At 39.9% G+C, this 19,241-nt stretch overlaps 1 protein-coding gene across 1 annotated transcript in view; it reads left to right on the top strand.

Moving 5' to 3' along the window:
* Positions 1-19,241, top strand: part of nphs1 (NPHS1 adhesion molecule, nephrin) — an 81,412-nt gene that overhangs the window by 26,463 nt on the left and 35,708 nt on the right. Inside the window, exons 4-8 of the mRNA XM_014008699.1 lie at positions 5,757-5,879; positions 6,552-6,633; positions 15,160-15,263; positions 17,514-17,635; positions 18,761-18,926. Coding sequence (XP_013864153.1) covers positions 5,757-5,879; positions 6,552-6,633; positions 15,160-15,263; positions 17,514-17,635; positions 18,761-18,926 — 597 coding nt within the window. The remainder of the gene's footprint in view (positions 1-5,756; positions 5,880-6,551; positions 6,634-15,159; positions 15,264-17,513; positions 17,636-18,760; positions 18,927-19,241) is intronic.

Here is a 19,241-nt window from a genome sequence, read left to right on the forward strand (position 1 = left end):
GTTCTTGCATGAGGCCCAATGTGTAATGTTTAAGTTCGAACTCAGTGACTAATTATTGTCTAACTGTTGAATCATCTTCAGCAGTTAGTGGGCATTGGTGGAAGTGCCCTGGACTGGCTTAGGTCCTATTTGGCAGACAGGACTATATCTGTTGGGCTTGGGRCTTGTCAATCCTCCAATGTTCCATTCTTATATGGGGTTCCACAGGGTTCGGTACTGGGTCCTCTGCTTTTCTCCTTGTATAAGCTTCCCCTTGGGTCGATCCTCAGAAAACGTGGTGTCACTTTTCATTGTTATGCTGATGACAGCCAGATACTGTATATGTCCCTTTGAAGAAAAGTGATGTTTGTTCTCTTAAAACCTTGCTGTCCTGTCTTGATGATGTTAAAGCTTGGTTGGCCCTGAACATTTTGAGTTTTAATGAGAAGAAAACAGAGGTGATCGTGTTTGTCCCTAGCAGCACCTGTGTCCCCCCTGTTGATTTGTGTCCCTTGGCAGCCTATGCAAAGTCTGCTGTCACTAATTTGGGATTTAAGATGGATAGTAATTTTAAGATGGACAGCCAAGTTAGTGCTGTAGTGAAGTCAAGCTTTTTCCGCCTCAGACAGCTTGCAAAAGTGAAGCCTTTTCTTTTACACCAGCACTTTGAAACAGTAATCCATGCCTTCATCACCTCTCGGCTGGATTWCTATACTGCACTTTATGTTGGATTTAGCCAGTCCTACCTTGCACGGCTCCAGTTGGTTCAGAATGCTGCTGCTCATTTGCTAACTGGAGCACTTAAAAGGGAGCATTTCACAACTATTCTGGCTTCCCTTCACTGACTGCCTGTGCATTTTAGAGTTTGTTTTAAAGTTATTTTATTTGTTTTTAAATCTTTACATGGCCTTGCCCCATCTTACCTCTCTGGGCTTCTCCACCCCTATGCCCCTGCACGGTATCTCCGGTCAGCCGATCAGTTGCACCTTAAAATACCCAGGACAAAGCGAACCCATAGAGGGGATTGAGCATTTTCAGTTGTTGCTCCAAAGCTCTGGAATGAACTACCCCTACATGTCAAACAGTACAACCTTGTTGACTGTTTTTAAAACTAATCTTAAAACTTATTATTATTCACTGGCTTTTAACACAGTTGGAGACCTTGGTCTGTTTTAGCTGTTTTTTGCTTGTTTTTAGTGTTGATTTGTTTTATTGTTTTTGGCCCCTCGTGTACAGCACTTTCTGTCAGCGGCCGCTGTTTTAAAGCGCTTTATAAATAAAGTTGATTTGATTTGATAATTAAGTTAAATAACAAAAAAGAAATGAGTGCAATCTTTTCTTTAAAGGTTTATAAAATAGAATCTGCATGAAGTACTATGAAATGACCACGATCAGAAATAATTTTGGTCTTAGTCCTGCTCAGATTAACTCTACCAATCCAGTCAGACTTAAACTGTAGTTGTCCAATCTGAGTTTGCTGAACAATCTATCTGCAGCAGGTAGGATATTGAGTGTTCACAACTTTTCCACAAGACCCAACATTAACAGATGTGAACTGTCACTTTAAGAGGCTGCTATTAAATCTACTTTGAACGTGTAATCAGGGCATACAGTTTAAACCACGTGTGGGTGTTTTTACCTAAATGAGTGGATGTAAAAAAATGTGGAAATTTAAAGGAGCCTAAATGAGACGTTTGATTGGAWGAGGCGGTGATGTGGGAGGATCTTTTTTTTTCATTACTTTGTTCACTTCTCACTAAACACAGAAGCTGTAGTTGGGCGAGAAGAGAGAGAGGAGCATGGATTCTGTGGCTTTCATTGCTACAGATCACACACCTGAGACCTGTACAGTGTGTGCATATGTGTAAGATACAGTGTGTTTTATTTTTCACAAACTACACTTCTGCATGTGTGCATTGGTGTGTGTGTGTGTGTGTTTTTCCCCAGACATAAAACCAACAAGCTGAAGTCTATCTGCTGGTTAAGAAGTCAGATCTCCATTATTTTCCCTTCAATTCAGCACAATAAGCTTTTTTAGAGGCTGTTTATCTCCTCGGTCAATATTATTCAGAAAAATCAGGTTAGGATCACATTAGTCCAGGCACACACCGATGCCTGTTGTGAAGAGCAAAGTGAGATGAACATCTGCACATTTGGCTCACCTGCGTCAGTGTTGTTGTGGATCTGCATGCACCGCGGACGCGGGCTTATCTCCCGGTGTTTGTGTGCATAGGAGAAAAGGAAAGTAATATGAATGAGAAAGAAGGATAGGTGCAAAGAAGCTGCTTATGCATTTTAATGTGCCTGTCTGCTAATCTGGGTTCTTATCTGCCTTATCCATCCATCCGTCTGTATTTGTCTAATGAATCAAATTTTGCAGCTCGCTGTTTGCCGTCTGAACTGCTGGAGCAAGTCCTTGCATGTCTATTTTTTGTGTTCATATGTACCTGGATGACATGGAAGACAAAACTGGCAAGGAGGAAGAAGCAGGCAGAGTTAGGAAGAGTCAGTCAGAAAAAGAGAACAGAGTTAATTTCGGGCAAGGACACACTTTTTTTGAGCTCTTGTGTACCAGTAGTGTTGGATTTAAAAAATATATGTGCAGCCACAAGATAATAAGACATRGCTACAAGATAGTAATTGCATGGCCACAAAAGAATAAGTTGTGGCTACGAGATAAATGATGCATGGCCACGAGACAATAAGTCATGGCCATAAGATGAGCTTTTATTGTGTGGCCCCAAAATAATTTGTTGAGGCTACAAAATAGTGCATGGTCACAAGATTATATWTTGTGGCTATGAGATAGTTAAAGTGTGGCTTTGAGATAACTCATGGACACACGATAGCATGTCCTGGCTACGGGAGGGTTCATGCGTGATCACAAGATACTCACTGCAGTCGTTCCCACGCAGATTGCTGATTCTTAAGGCGACATTTTAAACTAGAAGCACTCGGAGAGTGCAAACCTCCGCCAAGTCTAATTTCCCCCAAACACATTTGCCAAATCAGTTCAGACGTAGCGAACATTTAAGCAGGCAGTATGCACGGGATTTCTTCCCAGTGGAGTCCAATGTGGGAAAAAAGGAAAAAAGTCAGACTCGTCGCCCGACGTTATTGTTGAAAGCTTTCACATCGGTACTACATGATTCAAAAAAGCAGAGATTTCATTGCGCGTGTAATCACACAGACACACACGTAACTTCCTATCTTTGTGAGGAATACACACAGCGGTCACAACCACGCTTTGCGCATTCTTTTTTCCCCGAAGTTTGGCGAGAGGTGGATAGAGGGGCGCACAAATAGCTCTCAACTTGATCTGGCCTCATTTMAATAATAATAAAAATGAACAAACAAACAAACAAACAAACAACCTCCGAGTCTGATGTCCACCATGTCACTCCTCTTCCTCAATCTTCATCGATCTGTGTACAAGCCTACCGACAATGTGGTGTGTTTGAGGAAATGGGAAAAATAGGTTTCATGGTGCAGTCACGCACTTCCTGGTCACAAAACGTTCTGTAAATGTGCACCAAATGCGTAAAAAATGTGCACATTACAGCAAGAATGATTCATCATTATATCTGGTTTTAGCATTACTTTTATAAAGTTTGAAGTCCAAACACTGAAAGCTGTCACAGTTTTTTTTCAGAAGCCCTGTGAAAGCATCACAGCTTTGCCGATCTGAGAGGATTAAAAGAAAAAAAATTCCTGTATCTGCATCGTGATCCAGAACACCACCAAAATTTAAATGTGTGTTACTTGTGCCAGTATCCACATGTGKTGTAAATATCTTGACAATCCGTCCACAAGTTTTTGAGCAACGTTGTCCACAGACAGACAGACAGACAGACGGAGAGACGGACGGACGGACGGACAGACGGACAGACGGACGGACGGACAGACGGACAGACGGACGGACGGACAGACGGACAGACGGACAGACGGACGGACAGACGGACGGACAGACGGACGGACGGACGGACGGACGGACGGACGGACGGACAGACAGACGAGACCGAAAAAATTACCTCCTTGGCGGAGGTAATTATGGAGAACAAACTCCACACAGAAAGACCTAACCAGGAATTGAGCCCAAAACCTTCTTGCTGTGAGGCATCAGTGCTAACCACTGAGCCACCATGCTGCCAAAAGCAATAAGACTTTCTTTTGTTTTTCCCGATTCTGTACTTTTATATTTGTGGAACTGTATTAGTGATTAGGCCACTCTGTATGTGTGCATCTAACTTTAAAAGTGAGCTGATTGTGCTCTGTGGTTTTCGTCTGAGCAGATGTGATGGATGGCGAGCTGYGAGTCTCCCAGTGCAGGATAGAAACCCACCTTCCTCTGCACGCCTGCAGCTGAGCTGCAGTGGTCAAGAAGGATAGCATTTAAGGGAAGGGGAGGTGCTGAGGGGAGCAGGAAGGGATGATGGAGTGAATGGGAGATGCGAGGGACAGGCCAGCATGAGCGAGCGAGGAAGAAATTAGATACCTGCCTGCCTCATTTGTGAACGCATCATTTTTCTTATTTTCGGGATTTGTTAGGCTGCCAGACAAACACTCGTTGGAGCACAACAAGTGATGCGCCTCTCCGAATTGTGTGGGTCTGAGTAGATTGAGAGTGCAGCAGCTGTCGATAGATGCATGGCCCAGTCAACTTCTCGTGAGGCGGGGGGAGTCTGAGGAGGAGGAGGAGGAGAGAAAACAAACAAATGCATCTCATTATTGCAGCRTGCGCCTCTGCAGTGCTCTGGGTAACCCATCACAGTCCACGCAGATTCAATTGCTTCTTTTAAATCAGTTTGAAGCTGCAGCCACATCTCATCTGTCTCAATAGCAGAGCAGAGGCCTCGCATGCGACTCTGCACACTGCAACAGCTCCTCCTAGTGGGTGGGGGAAGGAAAGGAGCCCGCCGCCGGTGGCTGCTGTGGTCAAGTCGAGGGGTCCAGACGGTTCAGCTCGGCTGTTTTTACTTCCCACCTCCTGTTCTATCCACTCCAAGCTTGTTCTTGTTCACTTTTTTCCTTCCTCCCCCTGCCTGCGTGTTTTCGTGCCTCTCTCAGACGCACGTGTCATTCCTGCAACTCCTTGTTCCCTTTTTCTCAACTCAGGCAGCCTTTGCATTTGATCTCTGATAAAAGGAAAATAAAACAACCATCTCTGCAGCCATAGTTTCTAATTCTACACCCACTCACACTCAAGTTGGCACAATAGACTGCCGGTTTTCTTTAACGTAGCTGTGTGATATAAGAGTTTTGGTGGAGACTGAAAGACTTTGCAGCCTCTCTTTGATAATTAGGCAGTGGCAGATTTCTCGATTCGCTGCCAAACAATCTATTCCCTTGTGGTCAAAGAAGCAAAGATGCTGTTGTTGATTTTTTTAATGTTTTTTTTTTCTTCTTTTTTCTGGAATCCCTATTCATGGTCAGATAAAAGGGTTGTAGTGTAGACTAGCAGAGGAGAAGTGAAGACTGCTTTGATCAGTTCAGAACCAAGATTTAGCTCGGGGGGTTGATCTGAAGAAGGGGAGGGGGTGTTGGTGTTTCTTTTCCACTGATAGATTAGTAACAGATCAGCTGTATCTGAGCTTCATCTCTGCATTCTGTTTCTTGTTCACCTGTCATATTCAAACACGTCCGTATCGATCACTCCAAAAGTTGTAGGCGTCGGAGTCTGAGTCACTCCCGGTTGTTCCGATTGTGTTATCAAATTAGTTTCCTTGTTTTTTTTTTTCAAAATCTGACTGTAACTCAGCTGTTTCTTCTTCTCAAAGTTCCGCCGTCTGAGCCGTACTTCATCGTGGACACAGCAACACACTGGGTGGCGGGGAGGCAGTACGACGTCGCCTGCGTCGCCCCCGACGCGAAGCCGCCGGCCGAAGTCAAGCTGTACAAAGGTGAGCAGCCGTTTTCTTCTGCTTTCAAGCTGAATAGAAAAGAAATATAAATTTTTAAAAAAGATGGGTGTTTTGAGGTTATTTGATATTCCATATTGTGGAATCTCCATAGGCCATGAGCTGAATTTTTAAACATAAAAAAACAACCTGGCAGTTAGAGTGAAAAAGACGTCTCCTTCTTCTTTTTTTCTACTTCCTGATTAGCAGAGTTGAAAAGGGGGGAGCCAGACTCGGTGTGGGAGGAAATAGCCTGAGCATTTTAAATTTTCAATTTCCTCTGACTTCACAATTACTCGCACAGAGGTGTATGTCACAAGCTGCTACTCGTTCTCATAAACAACCACACGCCAGAGYGCATTCTGCTGAAGCAGAGGAAAAGACGCGCTCGCTTTGTTTTCTTGGGATGAGCGCGGCTAAAGGGGCTACACTGTTGGTCAAAGGTGGAAGATTTTTTATATACATGTTTGATATATTTCATCACTGATTGGCACAGCACTGAGTGGTGTTGTAGGGTGTCATATCGTATTCTACCACACACCTTTAAGCGTGTTTACACAGTTTCACATTTTCCGTTGCAGTGAGAATAACTCTGATGCTTCTGATTTGTATGAGCACATTTACCCCCCCCCCTCCACTTCTTGTGCATCCTCTCCCCCCATTGTGTCTTTTCAGATGGAGTCGAGCTGACAGGTGCGGCGTCTTTTACCACGTCTGGCTCAAAGGATAAGCTTCAGAACACGCACGCCCAAGTAACGTATGTGTTCAACCACCTGCCAGACTCGCTCTGCTCACCAAGTCTGCCTCGCTTCCTTGTTTCCCCCACCACAACCCCTGTTTTTCAAAGTGTTCCTATTTTTCCGCCTCTGTCTTGGTGGATACAGTGGATTTCGACACCCAGTGATCTGTTACTTGGCRTTGGCGCGATTGAATTAGCTTCTGTCAAACGCGGGGAAAATTGCATCGCGGCAGCGAGACAGATCCGACGCTCGCTGGTTCACCAGGTGCCTATACATTAAAGCGGGAGCATAGATTGCTTTAATCCTGCGTGTCTCCTCTGTGTCAGAGATAATAACCTCTTGTCATATTCTGAGATAACATTGGTTCAGAGGAAACTGCGCTATTGTTCGGCTCTCCTGCTTTGGAGCCAAGTTCTTAAGCAATATTGATGTTCCTTCTTCAAAATCACACTGAGCGCGCACAGCAGTGGGCCTTGTATAATTTTTTACAGTTGTCACTGCGCTGTAATTTCATGTGGAAGAAATGTAAACAGCACAAAAATAACTCTGCGGTGCATTTCTTCTGTCACAATCACATCGTGCCTTTTTTTCCCCCTCTCTCTTTTGATGTATTAACTTAATCCTTTTGTAAGTGGCTTGTTTCAGCCATGTAAAGTAAACAAGTATGTTTATTTAAAGGTTGCGTTTGAGGTTTTTCTTCTCTTCTTTGCCGTGTTGTACAGTGTAGAAGAGGTGAGCAGAGTTTACAAAGTTTTTACCAAACTCAAACGTAGGCTAGTTCAGACAAAAGCATCAGCAGACCTGTCGTCACGTTGTTCTGAGAGAGAACTCTGTGGTTCACACTGCAGGTAAATCTCACCCAAATCTAATTTCTTTTGCCCTTTTGTGACCCATATCAGATTTATTCATGACAGTACAAGGTACTGAATTGGATACATATCTGATGTTTTTCAAAGCAACTGCAGTCCAAGGATTAACTAGACATGGGTTTTTACGATGAAAAAACAAGTGTGCATTGCCATGTAGCATGTCATTGCAGCATGGCTTTGCCTGCAGCAATGGACTTTGACCAAGTTCAAATGTGTTTTCTATACCAGCTTGTGCCTGCCACATCAGCAGGTGTTTGTAATTAAGGTAATTGTGTGACAATATGAAGTTTGAAGAGATTTTTTTGTTAAAGTTGCATTAGCTGGGTTTTGAACACTGATCTCCCACATGAAAGTCCATGACTTAGACCATAAGACCAATGGAGCTATGGCAGAAGATGGTGACAGGGGTTGGTTTGTATGTGTGCAGAAAGAGGCCACATTGCCAATACAATGATTGACACAAAATGCATAATATTACAACAATCAAGCATTATTAAGACAATATTATCGTAAAGCATCAAAATACAATCATATTAYAGTAGTATTGGAAACGCTGAACTATTGAGATTAAATATTAAAAAACTATGGTGCAGTACCAAGTTGAGTACAGCATGGGGCAGTATTGGACCAATACAAGGCTCCATTGACTGGCATTATAATTCATTAAACATTAATATTTCATAAACTATAAGTTTTACAGGCACCAAAAGGCCATAATTGCCATAATTTGGCACAGGAGCTTTACAGATATAAATTACAAAGGCAGCTCTAGGAAAAAGTAAGCAGGAGGAGAAGCATGGCAAAGTTGAGATGACTTGGATGGGAAATGAATCACAGTAGTGTGCATTGCATTGGCAAGGCACACTGATTATGAAACTAACCTGGAGTCATGCTTTTTAGATCTTGTAACCCCACTCATCTTTCAAAGTTCAGTTGCTTCAATGTTTTTATTTTCATTTGCCACAACTGAGAATCCACAGCAACAGATGATACTAAAGTTTGTGTGACGATCTATGCTGAAGTTAGTTTCACTTTCACTTTATGATACGCATACTAAAATGTGTAGCATCCATTTTTACTTCTGTAAACAGCGTGCTGAAGGAAACACATTTGTACAGATTGTCCATAAATTACACAGATTTGGAGCCATTTATAAACTCATAGAGAAAAACTCACAAAGTTTTTCAGAAACTTTGCTTCAAATTGATTGAAGTCTCACAGCCGGCCACCCTCTTGTCTTMCGTCCCTCTCCTGCCACAGACGCTGGTATCTCCACTCTCACGTCCTCTCCCTGCCCCCAACAGTCCACTCCACCCCTTACAGTTGGATCATTTCAGTTCTACAGTCTTTTGTGAAAATTACAAATTTCCGAGTATCAAGATGCAGGTAAATGTCAGAAAGGCAGAGGGTTATAGTAACTAAGTACATTTACTTTGCTGCAGTATACTTAAGTAGTTTTTTTTTTGAGGATTTGTAATTACACCAATTATTTTAAATAGCTACTTTTCCTTTTATTTTGTTACATTTTATAGCTAAAAATTGCCACTATCTGTGTGGTTTTGCTTTCATTTTCTAGTGTTTCTCTGTTCCCTGTGTATCTCTTCCCAGCTGTCTTGCCTCCAGCCCCGCCCACGCTCACCTGTTTCCTCTTGTGTCTCCCCAGGTGTTTCCCGTTGTCCCTCATTAGTTCACCTTTATATTCTGTGTCCTGTCTCTAGTGTTTGTCAGTTCATTGTGCTGTTTCCCTCAGCCTGTGTGAGCTCCTTGTAGTCCTGAGTTTTTTGTAAATTTTGGAGCTGTTTGCCAGCCTTTTGAGTTTATTATTAAACCTTTTTTGCCATTTGGATTTTTGCTGGCGCCRTGGGTTTTTCTCTGCCAGAATCTCACAAAAATTATACTTTTACCTCTTTACTTTAAAATGTAACACCTAGCTACTTATTACAAAATGTTAGAATATATGCTAGAACTCATCACGAAAAAATGTTTCTGCACTCTAAAAAATAAAGTGTTTAACTTACTAACAAAATCATGTTAATTGGTCCCACTAAGCCTAATGGAGTAAATAGATCAAAGAATATACACATATTGCTCAATTTACTCAACCTGGCTTAGTGGAACCAATTCGGTTCAGTAAATTCAACAATTTTTCTTAGAGAGTGTGTAAAAGTACTTTTTTGTGAGCAGTTTTATAACTTTTACTTGAGTAGTTTTGTCATCAGTGAAATTTATTTTTACCAAAGTCATTTTCTGTTCATGTAATTTTACTTTTACTTAGTTTTTTTTTTCAAGTACTTTGCAGACTTCTGCCGAAGGGGTTGCCATGTTTGCTTACGTCACTACTTCTTCTGCGTCTGTGGCTCGCACTGACACCATGGAGACTTCACACAGGAGTCTGAGGTCACTTTGAAAATATAATGTGAACATCCACATTAAAAATAAACTGATTTGRGCAAAATATCAGACCAGCAGTGTGAACACAGAGGAATGAATGCTCTCAATCAGAGCTGTTAAAGCTTTTGAGACGGATATTTAACGACAGGTCTGAGCAACTTCTCAGTAATTCTTTTCTAAAAGAAAAAAATTTGTTTAACAGTATCTTTTTTTTAATTACAGGTGTTCTTTCCTAACTTGTGGCCATCACCATGAAACTAACTTGTATAACAACTGCCTAGTGGCTGGATTAATTGGCCTCAGACAGATAATGATTCGCTGCCTGAACTCTGCACGCACGGCCCGGCCAGCTTCTTGTTAAGCACCGAACATTCGCCTGTTCAAAAAACTATTTGAATTTTTCAACACGGTGCAAAAATAGAAAATAGGTTTATTAAATTATCACACTTTTCTTCTCTGTATTCACCTCAAATTTTGATTYATTGTGTTACCAGTGCTGCAGTTGCACAGAGAGAAAATGAGTTTAATGTTGTCACCTACAAAAGCAAATATAACAAAGAGAAATAAAACGAATCAGTCAAGGCTGCCGCTTAGTGAGCAATTTGCTTATGCTTAATATTGATTTGTCACTGGTTTGGAAAATTGCAATCTTGATTCTACATCTGAAAACTGCTGTTCTAAGTGTAATAATATTGTTTTAGATTGGCAAATCAAGTTGGCCTGACTTTTTAAGTGTGTGTGTATATATGGGAAAAAAGATAAAGTGAACTCTTCTGTCATAGAATGATTGAATGACGTTTGTCTTCAAACCAGAGGGATCTCAGAGGAGGAGTTCAGAACAGGAGTAAYATCAGAATTTTTTTAAATAAACTAATGAAATGTAAACATTGAAACAGTAATACAATAAATGTAGAGGGTTGTTAGTTTTAGAAACCCTAAAAGTTTTCTGAGGATATACTGTACTGACCTACAAAACAACCTAATGCCCTCGTTGACCTTTTTACTAACCCACGTGCTAGTATTTCACAATGCATTGCACCATTTCCATTTGTGTCTCAATTCAGGGGCTGCGTCGTTCGAAGTGCACATTTTTAGTCTGGTTACATCACCACCCCACACTGATGGGCTCCTTCTCATGCGACTGACAAATGYGGTTCACAAAACCCCGAAAACGAAGGCTGCATCTGATTATCCTCACAGCGGACGATAGCAGGTGTCGTCGTGCCGTCATCCATTTTCACAGAAAAAAGAATATGGTGGAGTTTGGAAAGTCGTCACAGACCAAATTGTTTAGCTACTCAGCTGATTAAATTCATACCGCGATGTGATGTTAAATAACTTAATTATAAGTAGGTAAACCAAAATTGTAAATGTCATTCATCTATTTACATGTACAATTTTTAGAAATACATTGATTTTTGGGAAGTTATACCCAACTTGTAGCCTGGCCCTTGCCTTCCTACGCAGCTCCGCTCAATTCTAGTTTCCCTTCTCTGCTCTGTCTGGGATTTCTCCCACAGACAAGGATTTTACTGGCAGATTTTTAGCCGAATCAATCAGAGAACAGAACGTTGATTTTCTGCGCAGTGTCTGCTTATTGTTTATTTTACCTGGGCCAATCAGCAAACAGAAGGCGGAGTTTTGAACAACGTTGACTTTCTGTGCAGTGTCTGCTAGTTAGTTTAGCACACGGCAGTGGAGGAAGTGAATGAAGCCAGTCTGTGCTGATAAGGCTTCCAAATTAAAAAAAATTTGTCCGACAAAGCAGCAGCTCTCATTTACAGCCGTCTCGTTTGGCTCGGTACTTCTCTCCTCTCAGTAGGGTTGTTTAAAGCGCACGCGATTTCTGGTTAGCTTCTTAGCTTAGCCTCCTTCACAGCGACACACACACTTCAACAGAGGCCACGCCTCCTGCAAGAATCGCTTCTCTATAGCCGCGAGTCCAGACCCTCGTACAAAGCAAAGCGAAGGACAAGGGTCTGTTTTTTTGGCTACCTCCCTTGAAAAGATGCATGAAAACATATGCATTTGAAGTTTTAGGCGTTTATGTGTGATATAATATAAAACATAACACAATGGTCACATGGTAGTGCATGGTCACACAAACGTACATCCAAACACTAAACTATCTCAAGTCTCAAGTAGTTTTATTGTCATTTCTGCATATGTACAAAACATACATAGGACTGAAATTACAGCACTCTCCTACCCAAATTTACAGCAAAATATAAACATTAAAAAAACAATGTAACAACTGGGATATATAACTCATTTCACAGCTGTTTTTTTTTCAGCTTACCTGGACTTTGAGAGGTGTGGTCTCCATGGACCACGGTCTAAATGTTCTGCAACCTCTGAATTGGGACACAACTTAGTCCGCTATTGGTGATGGTCAGAGGACTCACTGGTATCGGTACATGACAACCTCACCTCTGTCAGTCTGTTCAGCTCTACRGTGTAGCTTAYCACCATCAGTGTGAGGATGTGTGAATGGCTGTAGTGTGAAGAGCTTTAGAGTCCTTGGACTTTATATAAAGCGCTATACAATTTCAGGCCATTTACCATTATTCTGTGTTTCAGATGTGCTCTGCTGTTATTCCAACATCAGGCAACATTGAACTTTGAGGGCATTTTACTATCACAACATAAAATACCAAAACTAATTCAATAATACATTTGTATRTAAAAGTCAGTAGAAAAGCAGGTACAAAGCACCAAAAGACTGTATTTGAACACCAACCTTGAATTGTGGAAATACCTGTAAATGTACTGGGAAACATGTTATCTGATTTTAATGTCAATAGGACCAGAAAATCTAATCTGAAAAGGAGAAAACCTACTCTACGCAGGCTATGACCCACTGTAAAACAGTATACTTTCATATCTGTCATTTCTGAGACTCCTGTAGAATGATCTTTAATAATAACAGTTCCCCCCAAGAAAAGCAGGGTCTCCTAGTGGGGTCGTCATCATCTTCAAATACGTGGTCCTCACCCTGATGAAGCTGGTTGTTTTGATGKKTTTTTTTCTTCTTCTTCTAACAATTCTGCACAAGCTCTCAGTTGGAAGACCAGGCCCATTCCTTTCCAGTCAGTCGAGATATGACCCGATTATCAGACATGACAAGCAGCGAAGGAGGATTTTTCCTCCCACTTGATGGGAAAGCATTTGTCACCTGATGGAAGTGTCACTTTAAATCAGGGACGAGCTGTCAGAGCGATCTAAATTCAAACGCTGACAGCATAAATGTACGACAGAGAAATAAAAAATAACAAGAATTCACCTGCACAATATTGCACAGCCTGCGATATATCGACTCAACAGATTCAATTATTTTATTTGTTAATTTATGACGACACAGAGATCTAGGCATCACGATCCAGTCCAAGTCATAAAACTAACTGTAAACACTMCCAGARGTTGGAAATCTGACTCGRAAAGTTGGAGGTTCTTCACCAGTCTCAACCTGAAAATCCAATAYGGCTGACTTGTGCATAAAAAGATGTGACGATGACAATAAACATTTTATTGTCTCTTCTCTCAGGTGGTATCTCTACGGAAGAGGATTAGGGCCACTGAAAAAATAAATAAAAGGAATTCTGACTTTTTTCTCAGAATTTGGGACTTTTTCTCATAATTCTGAGAAAAAAAGTCAAAATCTGAGAAAAAAGTCAAAATCTGAGAAAAAAGTCAGAATTCCTTTTTTAATTTTTTTTCAGTGGCCCTAATCCTCTTCCGTACTATCTCAGTAATCCAGATACGTTTGAATGATGTGTTTTGCTAACGGTAGTTAGCCTGGTCACTGAGCACAACAATGAACAAATCCCACTAATTATCCAACTTGGAACTGGAACACAGTTGAATCAAATTTGATGTCATTTCAAGAACTGATTTTAAAATTCTGCAGTAAATAGAACAAAACATTTCCCCCTTTAAACATGTCTATTAACCCCTCTGCCCATACAACCACTACAGACATTTACCAGTATACTGAACTTCAGAAATCTACATTTTAACATAAATCCGTAGTACTCTCACACAATAAAACAGTGGGGGATGATAATATTTGCAGCGGTGCGCGCCGACGCAAGGTGGAAGTGTGTTGGCGGTATTATTCAGTACTATTCAAATCTTGTCTAAATCATATGTGATTGGAGGGAACTACTTTTTCTTCTGCTCGAGTGATGCATCAGCGCAGTGGCCTTTGCTCAGTCAGTCACTCAGTCTGTAGAAGTACGGCAGGTCTTTTAAACACAAAATCGCCTTCTTCTGACTGTCTGTTGTTACATTCTAGATGAGGGGTTCCCAAAAATTTTTCATGCCATGTCCCCCCAAACAGCATTAGATCTGGCCAGGGACCTTCTTGCAAACCCACAAAAAAATGCTACAAAATGCACAAAGTAACTTTTTTTTTTCTCACTTTCATTCACTATTCAGAAATTATTATATTTCTTTAGAATATGAATTTTAAATTGTGCTAAACAAATATAAGGGTTAGGGTTAGAAAGACTTAAACGAATAAATAAATTACTTTGTGGTTATTTGAAAAATGCTACTTTTTAAAATTTACCAAACACATTATGTGTGTTATCATGAAGTATCAGTATTGGATCAGTATTGTTAATACCAGACACATTTTACTCAGTATCAGTATCRGAAAGGAAATTGGCAGTATATGTTTACATAAAATAATTCAGAATAACGTGACCATACATATGCTGTATATTTTATAAGTAAAACATAGCTGATACATTGTCAAAATATAATTTTCCTTCACAATAAAAAATGTAACACCAAGGTAACGAGGTAGCACATGTGTATACRTCATCCGAAGAGTACCGTCTCATTTCATTTTAGTTTCATGTAGTGTACCCAGACTACGTAGGCTGTGGTCTAGGTAGGCTGCAGTCCCTGCATTGAGATACATCCTTTTCATCTGTATACAAGAAAATGGTGGAAAATCTGTGTGATTTATTGATTATTTGACATTTTGTACAACTTGACATGTATGTTTGCCAAAACCTCTGCAATTTCTCCCAGGGCTCCAAAGTCAACATCAATCAATCATTTCATGACAGAAAGGTGTAACGTGTTTTTAATAAGCTCCTGTATTTCTGCAAATATTCTGACTTTAGTGCTTTTGCTTGAACAACATCAGCCCACATGGATTGGTACATCATGTCAAACAGATTAAACGAATCCAGGCTCAGTTGGGAGATGCTTCGAACGTGTTGTAAATGTCACTGTGACRTCTTTTCTTTTCTCTCGTGTTTCCTCTGAAAGAGTCACAGCTCTGAGCTTGGACGACGGACGACAGTTGACGTGCCGCGCCAAGAATGTGGCCGCTCCCCAGCCCGTGGTGACCACGACGACCATGAATGTGTATTGTGAGCGTCTCGGCTTCTTTCATTTCAAAATGCACATAACTGCACAGGAAGCCCATTGTCCTCAGGGAGGCCCAGAGGGTTTCCTGTCTTCTGCTCTGTTTGTGTTTGTGGTCCCAAGAAAAACATTCAACTTGAAGGCAAAGTTGCACCTATTCAAAAAATAAATAAACAAAGAAGAAAAAATAGTTCAAGAGGGCCAACCTTGTGAGTTTTTACAGGAATTTACATTAATATGGCACAGGATTTTTTTTTTTTTCATGGCAAATCTTTAAGGCAGGGTTATTCAACTAAACTGCTCCGGGGGCCACAGTTACTGCAGGTCAACAGCTCAGGGGTTGGACATCCAGCAATTAAATTTATTATGTAAATAAACCAAGTATTACAAAGATCTGTTACCTTAATAGTTTTTTTGCTGCATTTAATCATGATTACAACATACAGAACCCTGTAAAAGTAGTGTCAAATAAAAAATATCAAAAACAAAAAGAACACATAACCCTTATTTGACGCAAATATAATTTTGACATCTCTGACTTGCCAAATTTTTAAACCAATTTTATTTTCACTTTCATAGTTTTATCTTCAACTGCTTGTCATTTTAACTGTCTTTRGWGTGCATAGAAAAGATTTTTATCAACTTGTAGCCAAGATTCTGATGGTTCTGTAGATACCAAACATGTCTATGTCTAACTAAAACAACTTAAAGTAATTAAAGTAGAAAACTGGTGTTTTGAGCTTAAGAGATGAATGAAACAATTGGCGGGCCGAGTTTTGGTCACTCGCGGGCTGGATGTGGCCCGCGGGCCGCCACTTAGATAGCCCTGATTTAAGGTTTGTGTGTGGGGGGGTATGTATTTTCCAGGCATATAGTTCAGTTCTACACTACAATCAAGTAACTATTTTACCTTCAGTTGTTATGAAAATGTTGGCTATGTTAAAAATAAATTGGACTTTGCATCACATGTCTAAATGCTTTTTCATGTCAAACGTTCTATTTTATAAAACTTAAATTAGTTTTCTTTTAATTATCCTAAAATCATCTAAATTACTATTGCCTCAATGTTAACCTAAATACCCAAAACAATTATTAGACAAACTGATGGACTAAACCCACAAATGCCTTCTGCTGGAAAACGCTTTTAACGATATTATAACTAACAGGCTATTGRAAACTGAGACCACCTCAGTTCTAATCCTGCATAACTAGCCCAGAAACAATCATGTTCATTAACTCAAATTACATTTTTAATGCACGGAGGAAGGAAATGGCAGTTTCTCTTGATTTTATTTTCTTTCATATTTTTCACWCTATATGTGACTGTTTGTTTATAATGAAATTTCTGCAACATCAGAAAAAAGTTAGCTGGCACAAAAACTGTCACTTCTTGTTCTTCTTTTGCTTTTAAAGTCCTTTCTTTAATTTGGCAATGCAGCTGTGAAAGTTTCTTTATTTTTTTTCCAGTGTGGTTGATTGTTAAGATTTTTCCTTCAGTTTCTCCTTGAAAGCGTCTCTATCTGGCTTTTGGGTGAAGCAGGTCTGTTGACACAACTTTCAGCTCAGCCGCAGCCGGTTCATCTGAATCCCAGCTTCTCCACATTCAATCAAACCATTGCTTTAACAGTAAGCTCTGACTGCGAGCAGTCCTTCCCTTCCTCTCCGGCTCCGTATCAAACACTCTGCTAAAGTGCTAATGGTGCAGAAGCGGGGACCACCGCTGCTGGATGACTGACTCTGTGTGCCAGCCCATCAAAGCCGGCACGGTGGCTGTTTTCAGGCAGCCGGATTATTAGCAAGGTGGCAGTTTTTTCATGCTGGCCCCGGGTCTGCAGTCTGCTCCCTGAAAACGGATTGCAGCAATAACAAAGAGCCATCCTCTGCTAATTTATTTTACTGCATATATTTTATTCAAGGAGACTGTAATTTATTCATATTTCGCGGTGCCTTATTACTGTTTCAACATCTGTTAGTTTGCTTTATGGACTGGATTCAGCTCAATGCTCCCTTAATAGTTAATTCTTTCATCAGATCTGGACCTTTTTACCCACATTCATGTTGAATGGGACCAGTTTATTATCACTGTCTCAACACTTGATCACTCCCTGTACAACAGTTCTGACTGCTGATTTTGACAAGCACTCACTTTTTTTTCTTAGTATCTAGTTTATCTGTGTTTTTAAACTTTAGTTTTTTTCTTGCCATTTCTTAAACCAATTCACCTTCACTATTATTGTTTTATTTTTTCCTGACAGATCCACCTGAGCCTCCTTACATTTCAGGCCTGGATAGAGATGGAGTCAGTGCGGGGACACTACTCGTGTTGGAGTGTGTGTCTTTTGGTGGAAACCCTCGAGCCACTCTCCAGTGGACAAAGGTCATTTCTCTACACCGTCTGAAAGAAAACAACATAGTTTTAGGTTGAAAGTGGAAGTTTGTTTTGTGGAAAAGATTATGAAAAATCAGTATCTTACCTGTAATAGATATGGCTTTCATCAATTGTTTTGTTGAGAATAGCGTGATTTTAAGTATCCCACCAAGGTTATAATAGTTTTGGATTTTTCATTATAGTTTACTTTTATTTCATTGTGACTTTTTTCTTTTAATTCAGTTAGTTTTAATTAGTTTTTACTGTGGATTTGCTAGTTTTTATTAGTTATTACTGCCTTTTTTAATGCTTAGATTTAGTTTATTTTTAATTAGTTCTAGTTTTAGTTTTTTTATAGTTTAAATAAACATATTTGCCAATGCATCATCAAGCTTGTAATGTTCCTGGGAGTTAACTAACCAACAGCTATTTGGTCGCTAGTAAAAGCCTCCATTATAGAGACACCTTCGTAAAATAATTGTACAACTCAATTTTGCCAATCAAGTACTTACGGTGATTATTTTAGGACAATGACAATAGTTGTCTCCAAATTGTTGCTACCTGTTTGTTTTTCAGGGAAGCTACTGAGAGAAGCTAGCGTGTCAAGCTAGTCATAGTTAGCCATCTTGTGTGCACTTGATTCATGCAGTTTTTCCCTTGAGAAGCATTACACTTATTTTATCACCTATATACACCGCTTCTTGCAGTCATGTTCAAAGAAATCCCAAAGTGGACATTGTCGTTTTCTCCCAAGTTTTGTTGTCGTCATTTGGCAGACAAAGCTGAGCAGCAGCAGTAAACAAGTGTTGTTACAGACCATGAGGTGCCATAACAGCTAATGTGAAAAAACACTAAAACTAAGGATATTCTATCCATAATTTCAGTTAGTTTTAGTTAGTTTTGTAAAAGATTATACAGTTTTAGTTGTTGTTTTTTACATTTTGTTACACTTTTTATTTATTTTAGTTAACTAAAATGTTTGTTCAATTTCAGTTTTTGTTATTTAGTTTGAGTTTACTATCCCACACCATTCTTTTTATTCAACTCATAAATAAGTAAGCTTTGCAGRACGTGATAAAATGTCAAATGTTCTTCTGCTGTTTGATTTTTATGTCTTTTTTTTTCATCTTTCAGAATGACGAAGTCTTATCCAAGACTTATGACATCATAAATAAGATGTCMAAAAGTGTCCTAAAACTGAAAATCACCCCTGAGGTCAACCAGGTGGAGCTTTGCTGTGAAAGCGCCAACACGATCTTCCCAACTCCTCAGTCCGTCAGCCGCAGACTAAYTGTGTTCTGTAGGTCCAAAGCAAATATCGAATGTTTCCCACGGTGCTGAAACACACACCTACAGACTCAAAGCACTGGTACATTGTAAAAAATAACTTGTAAGATTTACTAGAGAAAATCCTGTAAATCATTTGCACTAACATTTGGTAAGTAAATGTAAATGCTACAAATTCATGTAATATTTACTCTCATCATTATCTAGTAAAAGTTATTAAGGATATAGTTAAATATTTGTGAATAAATCAGATAAATTTTACTTAATTTGCTCAATTAAATCTTTTAACATATACTTGATCAAATTAAGTAAAATTTACCTGATTTAT

This window comes from Austrofundulus limnaeus, unplaced genomic scaffold (assembly GCF_001266775.1).
Source record: "Austrofundulus limnaeus strain Quisiro unplaced genomic scaffold, Austrofundulus_limnaeus-1.0 Scaffold52, whole genome shotgun sequence".
In the NCBI taxonomy this organism is placed as follows: Eukaryota; Metazoa; Chordata; class Actinopteri; order Cyprinodontiformes; family Rivulidae; genus Austrofundulus; species Austrofundulus limnaeus.